Source organism: Saimiri boliviensis, chromosome 11, assembly GCF_048565385.1.
Source record: "Saimiri boliviensis isolate mSaiBol1 chromosome 11, mSaiBol1.pri, whole genome shotgun sequence".
Lineage (NCBI taxonomy): Eukaryota > Metazoa > Chordata > Mammalia > Primates > Cebidae > Saimiri > Saimiri boliviensis.
In genome coordinates this window covers 34744212-34759803 of record NC_133459.1, presented here as the reverse complement: position 1 = coordinate 34759803, position 15592 = coordinate 34744212, and the positions used below count along the sequence as shown (strand labels likewise).

The 15592-nt window shown below is 38.4% G+C and overlaps 1 protein-coding gene across 9 annotated transcripts in view; it reads right to left on the bottom strand.

Moving 5' to 3' along the window:
* Positions 1–15592, bottom strand: part of AGO3 (argonaute RISC catalytic component 3) — a 132586-nt gene that overhangs the window by 41077 nt on the left and 75917 nt on the right. For all 9 annotated transcript variants that reach the window (XM_074380511.1, XM_074380512.1, XM_003937513.3 and 6 more), the window contains 6 exons: positions 12922–13056; positions 8629–8716; positions 8357–8504; positions 7813–7932; positions 3439–3561; positions 3145–3278 (listed from right to left, as the gene is read on the bottom strand). In XM_074380511.1, coding sequence (XP_074236612.1) covers positions 3145–3278; positions 3439–3561; positions 7813–7932; positions 8357–8504; positions 8629–8716; positions 12922–13056 — 748 coding nt within the window. The remainder of the gene's footprint in view (positions 1–3144; positions 3279–3438; positions 3562–7812; positions 7933–8356; positions 8505–8628; positions 8717–12921; positions 13057–15592) is intronic.

Below are 15592 nucleotides of genomic sequence, written 5' to 3'. Positions count from 1 at the left end.
ACCACCACGCCTGGCCAATTTTTCTATTTTTAGTAGAGACGGGGTTTCTCCATGTTGGTCACGTTGGTCTCAAACTCTTGACCTCAGGTGATCTGCCTGCCTTGGTCTCCCAAAGTGCTGGGATTACAGGTATGAGCCACCGCGTCTGGCCAGAAAGGGAGGAATTTTTAAAGAAAATTATGGGAGGTCATTGTTTTGGGCTAAGCTCATGCACGAGGCCCCAGCAGATCACACCAAACTAAAATGGAGTCACTCATGCTAAATGTGAGATAATTAAATTGAAACATTAAAGAAATAGATAGATTCTATTTTGTTTTTCTCTTGAAAACATGAAATTTCAGCACAAGGAGGTCCCCTCTACTGGTACCCTTAGAAAAAAGTAATCTTAAGTCCTTGTTTCCATTTCACAAAATCCATTGCTCTGCAATTTCCCAGTGGGATTTGAGACCAATAAGTAAATTTATGATGGTGACAGAGTGAAATCAATGCCAATCCATTAAAAAAACCCCAAAATTTGAGAGGTCGATTGAAGGGGATAACTGTTAAATTAAGTTTTGTCTAAAGCTACCTCCTTACATCTTTTAAGTTCAGCCTAAAGGCTTCTCTAAACATAGTACCCTGTAACCCAGGCCAGGTGCAGTGGCTCACACCTGTAATCCCAGCACTTTGGGAGGCCAAGGCAGGTGGATCACCTGAGGTCAGGAGTTTGAAACCAGACTGGCCAACACAGTGAAACCCTGTCTCGACTAAAAACACAAAAATTAGCCGGGCATAGTGGTGCATGCCTGTAGCTCCAGCTATTCCAGAGGCTAAGGCAGGAGAACTGCTTAAACCTAAGAGGCAGAGGCTGTAGTGAGCCAAGATCACGACACTGCACTCTAGCCTGGGCTACAGAGTGAGACTCTGTTTCAAAACAAAAACAAAAACTGTAACCTAACTGGAGGTGTAAATACGATATAAGCTGCTTGAGTACCAATAGTGGAGTTTCAGCCAATCAATTACAGCTAACCGTTCAAAACATCTCCAAATAAGGTAAATGCCAAGCTGTAACCAATCCATCTGTTTGTGTGCTTCATTTCCATATTCTGTATGCCACTTTCCTTTTTCTGTCCATAAATCTTCTTTAGCCTTGCGTCTGCTGGAAGTCTCTCTGAACTTATTCTTGTTCCAGGGGCTGCCTGATTTGCAAATCATTCTTTGCTCAATTATAAACTGTTAAATTTAATTTGTCTGAAGTTTTTAACAGAAGATATTATTAGCTCTATTTTACAAAGGTGAACATTGAAGAATAATGAGATTTAATAAATTATCCATGGTAATAAATCCAGGTAGTGGCAAATCTGAAAATTAAACCTAAACTCATCAAAAGGCAGTGATGCTGTTACTATCCCACAGAAAGTAATTGTGATATTGTGAAATATACATTTGTTCTTCATTCCCATTTTCTAGCAGACAACTCCTAAAATCCTTAGAAACTCCAAAGTGTGGTTTTTTTGTATGCTAATGATTGCCTGATAGCTGGTAGCCTGAAGGTGGCTTCAGGATGGGGTCTGGTCACTCTGGAAAGTCAAGACAGGATTACAGGGGTGGCCTTTCACCCCCATACCCCAACCTTTAAGGAGGTAAAACGGGCCAAAGGTTAAGCTGATAACTAATGGCCAACAGTTTAATGAATTAGGCCTATGTAATGAAGCGTCCATAAAAACCCAAAAGGATGGAGTTTGGAGAGCTTCTGGCCAGCTGAACACAGAGGTTTCCTGGAGGGTGGGTGTAGCCAGGGATAGCATGGAAGCTTCACACTCCCTTCCCATAACTTACCCTATGCATATCTTTATCTACATTCTTTGTAATATCTTTTATAATAAAAAAGTAAACATAAGTGTTTTCCTGAGTCCTGTGAGTTGCTCTATCAGATGAATCTACCTTAAAGAGGAGGTCACAGGAACCCCTGACCAGAGGCCTGGACTTGTTACTGGCATCTGAAGCAGAGTGCAGCCTTAAGAGACTGAGCGCACAATCTGTGGAATCTGACGCTATCTCCAGGTGGATAGTGTAACAATTGAATTGGAAGCCACCCAGCTTGTATCCACTGCAGAGCTGACTGTTTGCTTGGTGTGTAGGGAAACCCTCCCCACATTTAGTCACAAGAGTCTTCTGTGTTGATTGCTATGGTGTGAGATCCAAGAAAAAATGTGGTTTGAGCTTGTGTTTTTTCCATTCACAGTAGTCTGTAAGGACATCTAGTAGAATGAATCAAGGAATTTACTATGATTAACAAATTTTTCATCAAACTACTGAGAAGAAACTTTTCTTTCTTTTATTTAGTTATTTTTGAAATGGAGTCTCACTGTGTCACCAGGCTGGAGTGCAGTGGCCCCATCTCGGCTCACTGGAACCTCTGCCTCCTGGGTTCAAGTGATTCTCCTGCCTCAGCCTAGTGAGTAGCTGAGACTAAAGGCATGTGCCACCATGCCCAGGTAATTTTTGTATTTTTAGTAGAGATGAAGTTTCACCATGTTGGCCAGGATGGTCTCGATCTCCTGATCTTGGGATCACCCTGCCTCGGCCTCCCAAAGTGCTTGGATTACAGGTGTGAGCAACTGCACCCAGCTGAGAAGAAACATTTTTGTTTTCTTTTCTTTTTTTTCTTCAATCCTGTTCCTTCTGTATTAAAAAAAATTTTTTTTTTAGAAGAAACATTTTTAAAAGTTCAGTGATTAGGCTGGGAGTGGTGGCTCAATCTTGTAATCCCAGCACTTCGGGAGGCCAAGGCAGGGGTCACCTGAGGCCAGGAGTTTGAGACCAGCCTGGCCAACATGGTGAAACCCTGTCTCTACTAAAAATACAAAATTAGCTGGGCGTGGTAACACACACCTATAATCCTAGCTACTTGGAGGCTGAGGCAGGAGAATCACTTGAACCCAGGAGGTGGAGGTTACAGTGAGCTGGGATCACCCCACTGCACTCCAGCCTGGGCAACAGAGTGAGACTCTCATCTCAAAAAAAACAAAACAAAAAAAAAAAAAACACGGTTCAGTGACTAAATATACTCCATATTCAGGCAACATTTGTTGGAACATTAGATGAGTAATTTAAAGTCTAAACACAAAAAAGTCCCAGAGCCAAGGTAATGACATGCCTTACTTCAATATTTCTTCTCTGCACTGCCTCTGTGTGGCAAAACAAGCGATAGCCCACATTTTGATTTCAACTCCTGTGTGGAACTGTTTCCCTCGCATGTCCCATACTCCGTGGCTCGGTGTTGCAACTGTCCGATTCTATAGGAGGAGAAAAAAATAACATGGTGAAAAAGAACAAAAATTTTCAATAAATGAAAAGTCAAAATTTCAAATTGCTGAATTGAAATATTTCTGATAAGCCTTTTTCTCCATACTTACAAACTACGTGTATGATTAAAACATTAACAAGCGGCTTTACCCGTCCTCCATACTGGAGCATAGGTGCTGGAAGTACACGTCCAGTTACATGAGCCATTTCATCCCGAACTTTAAATTGAAACTCCTGGACAAATGGATCCGTTTCGTAATTTGCACTTCTTACCTAACAACAGAAAAAGTTTGTATTACTCTTAAAATTCCCCCAAATCCCCTACTTTAATGCATTAGAACCCTCTTTTTTTCTTCACTGTATCAACAATATGTTTTCCAACAGGTCTGATCAACAGTGCTCTAACTACAGAACAGATTTATAATTTATGTAAAATTTACTTGACTGTTTTCAGATAAATAGTGCCATATTATAAAATTTATTTAATGGAATACACTTGAGACAGATAAGAAAGCCAGTATGAGTTACAGGTTATAATTTTTATATATTTCCATTCATATAATCAAAGACAAAGAACTCAATGTAATTCAGTGTTGGATCTCACCGAAATTTATGCTTAAAGCATGCTATACAGAATCTCCCCAGAAAAGCAGGAAAATTAATTTTCTTTTCTTTTTCTTTGAGACAGAGTCTCACTCTGTTGCCCAGTGGCGCAATCACAGCTCACTGCAACTTCAACCTCCTGAGGCCCAAGTGATCCTCCCACCTCTGCCTCTTGAGTAGCTGGGACTATAGATACATGCCACACACCCAGCTAATTAAAATATTTTTGGAGAGATAGGGGTCTATGTTACCCAAGCTGGTCTCGAACTCCTGGGCTCAACTGATCCTCCTGCCTCAGCCTCCCAAAGCGATAGGTATAAGCTCCATTTTCTAAATTAGGCACAAATACACCTTTTATTTTTAGATATAGTTTCAATCTTGTTGCTCAGGCTGGAGTGCAGTGGCACAATCTCAGCTCACTGCAACCTCCACCTCCTGGGTTCAAGCAATTCTCCTGCCTCAGCCTTCTGAGTAGCAAGCAGCTGGGATTACAGGTGCCTGCCACCAGGCTCAGCTAATTTTTGTATTTTTGGTAGAGATAGGATTTCACCATGTTGGCCAGGCTGGTCTTGAACTCCTGACCTCAGGTGATCCGATCCTCTTGGCTCCCAAAGTGCTGGGACTACAGGCGTGAGCAATTGCACCTGGCCCATCCAATGCATCTTTTTCAAGCTTATTTGCCATTCATTTCTGCATTTCAGTGTATCCTGTGATGAGCTTTTTCTTTTTTTTTTGAGGTGGAGTTTCGCTCTTGTTACCCAGGCTGGAGTGCAATAGCGCGATCTCGGCTCACCGTAACCTCCGCCTCCTGAGTTCAGGCAATTCTCCTGCCTCAGCCTCCTGAGTAGCTGGGATTACAGGCACGCGCCACCATGCCCAGCTAATTTTTTCTATTTTTAGTAGAGACGGGGTTTCACCATATTGACCAGGATGGTCTCGATCTCTTGACCTCGTGATCCACCTGCCTCGGCCTCCCAAAGTGCTGGGATTACAGGCATGAGCCACCGCGCCCGGCCTTTTTTTTTTTTTTTTTTTTTTTTAATGTAAAAGAGTATTTTAATTCTTGTCCTTGGGAACTATAAGGATTATACATGATTTGGAAATGAGACTGCACCAAATGATGGCCAAAGAAGAGTCATCCATTCTACTCCTTCTCTTTTGTCTGGTCACTCAGAAATATAATATTATCAGCTATGACTGTTGTTGCTTGTTGCCTCACATTATTTTTATCCACGTATTCACCATAGTCTATTTTCCCTTCCACATAAATTCAAGACCCCTTTCTCACATACTGATATGCCACATCTCTGAGGCCTGGCCGGAATACTGATATTCTGTGCCACGTTGTCTTTATCGACGACTAGTATTTACCATGACTTGGTGCATGATGTCGTTGGTGCTAATATGCTTAATGATAAATTTTCACAAGTATTTTATAGCTAAAAAAGCAGTTCTTTTATAATCTATTTTACAAGGCTACAACAAAAGCTTAGTAAAGTTAAATGATTGTCAAAAATCACACAGCTAAGTAAGTGATGTAGATGGAATCTGAAATCATGTATAATCTGATTCTAGAGTGTCTACTCTTAAATACTACATTATCTTTCCAGATGCTATAAATATAATAATATGATAACAGTAACAGTAAGAAAATGGAGAAGCTAGACTTCGAACCCATGGTTGTTACACTCCAAAGTCTGTTTTATTTTTTTAAACTACTATATGATACTTTCTGAACAGTTAAGCTATAATAAATGAGAACAGTTAGTTATTGAGACTTTTATAGAGAAAGTAAGAGGTCACAGTTTCTGGAAGATTTTGGGAAAGCTTTTAAAATCTTACAGTAGAATAATAGAAAAATCCAGGATGAGAACCAGCCTATATTTTCCTAATCAAATATGATGTAATAACTTTCATTGACTCTTTACAGAAGAGTCAATATGGGGAAAAAAGGGTATTTTTTCTGTAGTTGGCTTACCAAATAAAAGAGCCAGTTTTTAGCCAAAGATTAAATTACTAAGGTTAAAAAATAAATAAAAATAAATTGGTTGGGCATGGTGGCTCACGCCTGTAATCCCAGCACTTTGGGAGGCTGAGGTGGGTGGATCACAAGGTCAGGAGTGGAAACCCAGCCTGGCCAACATGATGAAACCCCATCTCTACTAAAAATACAAAAATTAGCTGGGCATTGTGGTGGGTACCTGTAATCCCAGCTACTTGGGAGGCTGAGGGAGAGAACTGTTTGAACACAGGAGGCAGAGATTGCAGTGAACCAAAATCATGCCACTGCATTCCAGCCTGGATAACAGAGTGAGACTTCATCTAAAAAAATAATAATAATAATAAAAAATAAAAATTAATTAAAAGAGCCAGTTTTGCATCCCCATTTTCAATAATCTTTAAAATTGCTTTTTGGAAGTGTTATTATGTTGTTTTGGGAAATAATAATATTCCAGATTTTTTTTTCTCTTCACTTGGGCAGTTAAAATGGTATTCAACAACAGAGCCAGATAAGATTCAGATACCTTTTTATCTTGAGTTTTGCCTTATTCTATGAGTTTTATAAAGTGGTATTGGTAACTCCTTCCTTCCCTTCATTTAGAACAATGAGATTGCATACAGACCTTACATGGTTAAAGCTGTCTTCTGTTTATTTTCTTTCTTACCTTTTTTTTTTTTTTTTTTTTTGAGACAGAGTCTCACTTTGTTGTCCAGGCTGGAGTGCAGTGATGCAATCTCAGCTCACTGCAGCCTTTGCCTCCCAGGTTCAAGTGATTCTTGTGCCTTAGCCACATGACTTGCTGGGATTACAGATGCATGCCACCATGCCCTGCTAATTTTTGTATTTTTTAGTAGAGATGGCATTTTGCCATGTTTCCCAGGCTGGTTCCAAACTCCTGACCTCAGGTGAACCACCCACCTTGGCCTCCCAAACTGCTGGGATTACAGAGGTGAGCCACTGAACCCAGTCAATCTTCCATTTCTTTATTCAGACTGTATAGCTGCCACTCTGATACTGGGGACTAAGCAATCTTGGACTGAGTATTAAGAATTTTAGAATTGCCAGCTACTCAGGAGGCTGAGGCAGGAGAATTGCCTGAACCCAGGAGGCGGAGGTTGCGGTGAGCCGAGATCGCGCCATTGCACTCCAGCCTGGGTAACAAGAGCGAAACTCCGTCTCAAAAAAAAAAAAAAAAAAAAAAAAAAAAGAACTTTAGAATTGCTAGTCATAATTCCTTGAGTTTTCGTCCTATCTCCCACCTCTTTCAGGTGGAGGTTCCGGTTTACTAAATTGAAACATTTCTTCTGAGAGGATCCCCTGGATCTACTTAAAAAGCTCAGGGTTGGCCAGACGCAGTGGCTCACGCTGGTAATCCCAGCACTTTGGGAGGCCGTGGCAGGTGGATCACCTGAGGTCAGGAGTTTTAGACCAGCCCAACAAACATGGAGAAACCCCGTCGCTGCTAAAAATACAAAAATAAGCTGGGCATGGTGGTGCATGTCTGTAATCCCAGCTACTAGGGAGGCTGAGGCAGGAGAATAGCTTGAACCCAGGAGGTGGAGGTTGCAGTGAGCCGAGATCACGCCATTGCACTCCAGCCTGGGCAACAAGAGTGGAACTCTGTCTCAAAAAACAAAACAAAACAAAACAAAACAAAACAAAAAAACACCCCCCCCCAAATAAACAAAACAAACAAACAAACAAAAAACCCCTTAGGGTTCAATGAGAAGCACCTGACCCTTCTTATATAGCCCACCAAGGCTTGTATCCAGAACAACATTAGATTACTTCCATGATCCCTTTAGTTCTGAGAGTCCATGAAATGGTAATAAAGTATGGGCTGATAAGAACCTGGTTCTCTAGTATTATAGTTCATCCTAATATGTTTTAAATTCCCATTTCTAAGGTTAAATACTAACCAATCTGCTAATTTCCTCTTGTCTATCTGGCGCAGATCTTGCTGTTGCCTTGATCATAGTGGAAGTCTGATTGTCTGTTAGCTTCTTGATACAACGTTGCCCTGCCACAATATTGCAGACCTACAAATGGAAAAAACTTTTGTACTAGATGTGTGTATTTTTTTTTTTTAGCTCTTCCTTAGTGTCAATTAAATGTAAAATAAAATTAAAAATCAACTTCATTAAATCACTTACTTTCAATATGTTAAGTAAAAAAGTAGTAAACAAGACTGCTCTACAGCATGATTATAATTAAGTAAAATGTACATCAGATAAAGAATGGAAGAAGTACAGTATACCAAAATGTTAAGAGTTGTTATACTAGAGTGGTAGGATTATGGATGAACTTGTTTCATGTTTCATTACAAACAATTTAGAATGAATTAAAACTTATCAACAGTTCATATTCCAAAATGAATGTTCCATATGAAGTAAGTTATCGGGCATAAAAGATCCAAAAAGGATGATGAACAATAGGGTATTAATAGGAGCATGAAGGTATTACTTCTAGCGGCAGGTAGGTATGTTTCTGCTCCTGCCCAACTTGCAGACAAGGAAGGTGTGGGTACTTCAGCTGAAGAGTATACTTTTCTCTAAAATACTGTGCTACTGTTCTCTCCACAGTTTGGCCATTTTCTAACTGTAAAGGAAAGCTGAGGAAAAAAAAAAAAAGTACATATGAACACTTCTTGCCCATTATGAGCCAGAAAAACTCCCAACCCCACTAACTAGAGCAAGCTGCCTCACACCATCACTGCTCTGACAAATTTTTCTTACGTTTGATGACTGGCAGGCCGCCTTGTTACATTACAAACACGGTATTTCCGTCTCATTGTTCCACAATGAGTCACTTCAACCTTCAAACCTGTTCCCAACAAGAAAAATGAAGGTTACAGAACTGTCACATGTAAACTATTTATACTTATAAAGCCTGTTCATTACTATAAAAACTCAATTCCGAACAGACAAAAAAATTCTGTGATACAGGCAATAAGATATGAACACCAGATTTTACATATAACATTGCTAACGATAGTCACAATCATGACAGACCTAATGCCAAACCCTACCCCATCATGCTCCACACATTACAAAATAAAATCATAAAACTTACAAAGCCCATAGATAAAGGGCCAGAGTCCTCCATTAATTAAAAAACCTGTTTATGATAAATTCAGGTATTTATGCTGGAAGAGGGAAGGAGGAATGAAAGAGGAGTTCCAATAATTCTCAAGGTATTCCATAATTTCAAATTATGTGACATTTACCTAGCCCAGTCATCACATACTGATTGAAGATCAGAATTTCATAAAGCTCAAGAAAGAAGCCTTTTAAAGATTTATAAAGCAGGAGAAAAAAAATTCCAGGCCTTTTTAACAGAAGTAAAGTGACAATTTTATAGAAGTATAATACAGTGACACAGCTCTTTTCCAATACTATTAAAAATCAAATGCAACCAAAATAATTCCTAAAGTAGGTGATCCCTACCCTTTTATGGAATCAGATCCCTTTGAGAATATGATGTAAGCAATAAACTCTCAGCAAAGCACATACACATAATTTAGCAAGTGATTTTAGGAGTTCTTAGAGACCTGCAGTCCATCTGTGGACTCTACAGATTCAAGGATCCCAGGCCTGCTCTAGAGTGTAAATAAATGGGCTTTAAGCCATTTTGAAGAAAATTCTTCGAGATGAATTTTCTGAAGCAGTGCTGTCAAGGAGAATTTTCTTGAGATGATGGAATGTCCTACATCTATGCTAATATGGTCATCACTAATCACATGCTACTAAGCTTAGGAAATGTAGCTGGTATACCTAAGAAACTGAAATTTTATTTATTTATTTATTTTCTGAGATGGAATCTCACTCTGTTGCCAGGTTGGAGTGCAGTGGTACAATCTCAGCTCACTGCAAATTCTGCCTCCCAGGTTCAAGTGGTTCTCCTGCCTCAGCCTCCCGAGTAGCTGGGATTACAGGTGCCCATCACTACATCCAGCTAATTTTCGTATTTTTAGTAGAGATGGGGTTTTACCATGCTGGCCAGGCTGGTCCAGAACTCCTGATCTCAGGTGATCCACTCACCTTGGCCTCCCAAAATGCTGGGATTACAGGTATGAGCTATTGGGTCTGGCTTTAATTTTAATTAATTTAAATTTAAGCAGCTACATGTGGTTAGTGGCTACTGCACTGACTAGTGCAATCTTGGAGCTACCTAGAGAAGAGTTAACAGGTACACAGAGGTCACAGTTAAGCAACTCCTTTCTAAGTTTGGCCTAGACTCCAAAGGATAAAGTCCAAAATGGGGTAGATGAAGGACAACTTTTAGTTCCCTGATAATATTTATGGTTATTATTCTTTGCCATATTTCTCTTTTATACTTGTGGTTCTTAGTCAGAGGCCAATCTATAACCCCAGGGACATTTGGCAATGTCTGGAGACATTTTTGATTGACATGACTGGGGATGCCACAGGTTTCTATTGAGTAGAGGCCAGGGATAGTCAGAAGCATCCTGTAATGCACAGAACAGCCCTACCCCCAATCCCAACAAAGAATTATCCAGCCCAAAATGTCAATACTGCTAAGGTTGAGAATGGCTGCTATGGTAAAATTTATTTTCTTATCTAACTGCTAACTGATATTAGGGAAGAAAATTAGTACCAAACACAAAGCTCAATCGTACAAACGATATTTCTTCTGATAGATCAGAACAAATTAAGATGTTAAATGGACATGGTATACATCGCTGTACCAGACTGGTATGGGTTTGTTTTTCTTTGAAAGTGTTCCTCCTTGAATCAGTGAGTAGTCGTTTTTCATTAAAACTACCTTTATAAAACAAAAATGTCAGATCAATTAGAGAATTACTATGTGTTTGCATTATAAAGGAGACTAGAAAATAGAATACTATCAAGGGAGGACCTTAAAAGAAGGAAATACTAATAATATGAACTAAACAAGATATAAAAATATGTTCGGGGAGAACACAACAGAAAAGTCTAAAGCAAATTTCTGTTGTTTGTACCACTTAGCAATTTATTTTAAAGTCTTCCCTTGAATTAAAAAAATGTTAGTAAGTTTCTCCAAGCCTATATACAAAATAAGCTTTTACTAAAAATAAATTGGCACTTTTACATACATATGGTACTTTTACCATACATTTTCCCTAATATTTCTGCTGTTTAACTACCAAAATTATTGGATAAAGAAACCATTCCAAAGTTATTATTTAATATTTAGGTACAAGTTCAACTGGAATAAGATCTATATACTAAGAAAACCTATTCTTTATAGCACACTTTGTGTCAATATTTAACAGTTACCATCAAATTCTTCATACCAGCTAAAAATTAAACCCATAGATACAGAACACAAAACTCTTATTCTCTTGGGTTACTGTAGTAGGAATACATGACATACTTTAAAGAGCCTTCTTTGAAAAAAAGCCCTACTGTACTTGGAAAGGAATGGAGAAAAAAATAATCAGTTTGTCAACTGGATCCAACCCAGATTTTTCCACCCCAAACTAGGATCACAAGTACCTAAGAATTAGGCCAAAATCTAGGGGCTAGCGGAAGTTGAAATTTTTAAAAAGTGGACTAGATAATTCTCTGCCCAGGTCCCTCCCCAAACCCTCCATCCAACCAAAAAAACACTTTTGGCTTTAATAAATATTTAACCTATAAACTTGGCTTTACCTTCACTATAACATCAACTTTATTATGCTTTCTAGTCATTTTTTGAGTCATTTCTTTGGGCCCCTGAGCAGTTGAAGTTAAGATGGAGTCCATGCTCTTCGGGCAGCGGTTGAATCCTTGTTCTGTACATCTTGCATTTTCTGTGATAGAGCGGTGATATGAGTTGATTGCATAGTTACCGCAAAGTAATGTACGTGACTTCATGATATCAGAGGTGGTAACTAAGCAGCAACTCCACTGGAAACCATGGCATTTAGATGATCACATATTAATGGGAGGTAATGCACTACCTTCTGATAATGCTAGCTGTGCATTTAATACAGATTATGAAAGGACAATGGTATGATTGCAAAACACTACATAAACAGTTTCTTATTTTAGCATTTAAATAACTTGAGATAAAAGGATGCTTATTTTTGAAGCAGCGTGGATCTTCCTTTTAATGTTTTATTACAGTGACTCTTTCCTGGTTACTGAAGGCAAAGAATGAACGATTACTGGAGCAAGCAGGATGTGTTAAACTACTCTAATTGATTTGGGGGAACTGAAAGATGTTCAGTGAACAAACTTAAATGCTTCATTCAAACCACAAGTTGAAAATTATCTGCAATAAATAGGTAAAATCTTAAAATAAAAACAACATAATTATTTCTGGCTATTTAAGATCTAAGAGTATAAATAGAATTTATCCTACTCATGCTGATCAGAGAGTATCAGACTAAGTACATATAAAATATAGATTTTAGAACACTATTAAAATTATTTTTTCTTTTTATTTTTGGGCAGCCATATAGAATGAATTTATTTGAGTTAAATGTACATATGATGCAACAACACTGTACAAATTTAGCTACTAAGTATAACAGACAAGATCAACAGTCAACTCTATAATTTACATTAAATAACTATAATTCTACAACAATACATGAAACAGGCTAGCCCTATATTCATAGATTTTCAAACTACTAAAAGAAACAACTATCATTTCAGAAAAATAAGGAAGTCATTATATTAGAATATGTTCTAAGAATTCTAGTTCTAAAGTAACAAATATTTTTAGAATAAGTTTCCTACTTTTAACAATATTATTAAAGCATTTTCCCATGAGATATTCTTAGCCCTTCAGCTACTGAGGGAAAGTATTAACAAAAAATTAGCAGTAGTGATACTAATTCCATTACTTTGCATTTCTTTAGAATACTACCTAAGATGTTACAGTAATCAATTTAATGTAATATTTTATTTTATAATCGATGTACATTTTTACTGGTGATGTTACATAAACAGATTTTAATTATACAAAAAAATTTAAATGAAAAGTTGTTATATCCATGCATTTTCTAGTTAAGTTGTGCTAAATGCTAATTAATTCACCTTTTATCTCTTTGGTGAATTTTACCCGATGAGAATCAGTCAGAGGTCTTGGTTGCTCATCAATATTATGAATATCAAGAACTTCACACATGAACTGAATTACAGGTTGTGCTTTGTAGAAGGCAGTAGCAGAAACTAAGAAGAAAAACACAAATAATACAAATTAATGTTTCCCTAAAAAATTCAGAAACTTTGTCTTAGGCTCTATGATAACCACCTATACAGTTAAAATGATCCCTTATGCACATTGATGTACATACAAATTTCCAAAATTAGGCAGTTTTCATTTGGCCTCTGAGGCACAGGTATAGAACAGCCAAATACTCCAGTTTTTATAATCTATCTCTTTCATCACGAATAACTGATTCATTCCATTCTCTATAGAGAAGTATTCAGTGTGAGACAAGGCTTGTAAGAGACAAAGAAGGCCAGAGCCCCTTGGTAGCTGAGATAGTTAGGTATTACTTCTTTTTTTTTTTTTTTTTTTTTTGAGACGGAGGAGTCTTACTCTGCCACCCAGGCTGGAGTGCAGTGGTGTCATCTCAGCTCACTGCAACCTCCGCCTTCTGGGTTCAAGTGATTCTCCTGCCTCAGTACCCTGAGTAGTTGGGATTACAGGCACCTGCCACCAGGCCTGGCTACTTTTTGTATTTTTAGTTGAGATGGGGTTTCACTATATGGGTCAGGCTGGTCTTGATCTCTTGACCTCAGGCGATCCGCCTGCCTCAGCCTCCAAAAATGCAGGAATTACAGGCATGAACCACCATGCCTGGCCCTTTTTTTCTTAACAGAGACAATTGTTACTATAAAGTAAGACAAATCTTACTATATTGCCCAGGCTGGTATCCAACTCATGAACTCAAGCAATCCTCCCACCTCAGGCTCCCCAAAGTGGTGGGATTACAGGTGTCAGCCACCACGTCTGGCCAGTATTATTTCTTAAACAAAGCTTTCTATGCCACCCTAGACTGTCTGACGAGAGATTTCCCTGTCTTGTAATGATTTGAGAAAACAGTGGTATTAGTTGTTGGTGCTAATCTAAGGTACAGATAGTACTATTAAGGGATATCTGCCACCATTATTGAGCAATGGGTGGTTTTTTAGCAGTCAACTAGTATGATTTCTTAATTGTGGGTTTTGGAACTAGAAGAGCTTCACCAATGGGTAGCAGATCACCATCACTCATTTCTTAGACACATACTTATTAATGGCTATTACGTGTCATATAGGCACTGGGGATACAACAGAAAGTATAACCATAAGACAATAAGTTATATGTTATCATGTTATTTTTCTACTCAAAAAAACATGCCCACTGTCTGCTCAGCTAAGGGTAAACTTTTTATGTGGTGATCTTTCTCTTGCTTTCCTTGGTTTAGCATTAAATGTCCTCCATAAAACGTCCTTTACCTCTGGGAGGATATTTTCAAAGCTTTAACAGTAGTTATCTCTGGGTAAATGTGGGTAGGGAGGCTACTGTGGCTATTTTATTTTCTGCAAAAATTTTTTGGTCTGGCGCAGTGTCTCATGCTTGTAATCTCAGCACTTTGGTACGCAAAGGTGGGCGGATTGCCTGAGCTCAGGAGTTCAAAACCAGCCTGGGTAACATGGCGAAACCCCATCTCTACTAAAAATACAAAAAATTAGTTGAGCGTGGTAGCACGCGCCTGTAATCCCAACTACTCGGGAGGCTGAGGCACAAGAATCATTTGAACCTGGGAGGTGGAAGTTGTGGTGAGCTGAGATCACGCCCCTGCATTCCATCCTGAGTGACAGAGTAAGACTCTGTCTCAAAAAAAAAAAAAAAAAGTTATCTTGGCTGGCACAGTGGCTCACGCCTGTAATCCCAACACTTTGGGAAGCCAAGGTGCATGGATCACTTAAGTTAGGAGTTCAAGACCAGCCTGGCCAACATGGTACAACCCTGTCTTTACTAAAAAATACAAAAATTAGCTGGGTGTGGTGTCACACACCTGTAATCCCAGCTACTCGGGAGGCTAAGGCCAGAGAATCGCTTAAACTCATGACGCAGAGGTTGCAGTAAGCTGCGATTGCACCCACTGCACTCCAGCCTGGGCAACAGAGTGAGAAGTTTTGTCTCAAAAAAATTAAAAAAAAAATTTTTTTACTATGAAAAACATTTTTATCTTCATAACTTCATTTTTAGGTACTGAGTGCATACCATTATTTCCTTCTTTATTACACAAATAATACATGAATACAGTTTCATCATAAAAACTCAAACAATATAGAGAAGACCCTCTCCAGTCTAAACCTCCCTGTTCCAAATATCTCTAATGAGTAACCATTGTTAGTACTGAGGTATGCATACATCCTCTCCTTTTAATATGCACTTAGATTTGTCAGAAAGGTAATTAAAAAATAAAAATTAATACAATGATAACAATGTAGGAATAACTTTTTTAGATGAAATCAGATGATAAACATTCTATGATTCATTTTATCATTATTTTAAAAATTAACAATTTATCTCAGAGATCTTTTCATGTCAGTACACTCTTTAATTGCTGTACATTATGCCACAGTATGGGGGCATGATAAGTAAATAGGTACCCCTTCCCCTCTTAATAAAAAAGAATACAAACATTAGAAACACTATACTGGACCTTGTATGTACTAATATGAAACTGTATCATTCTTTCTCATAGCT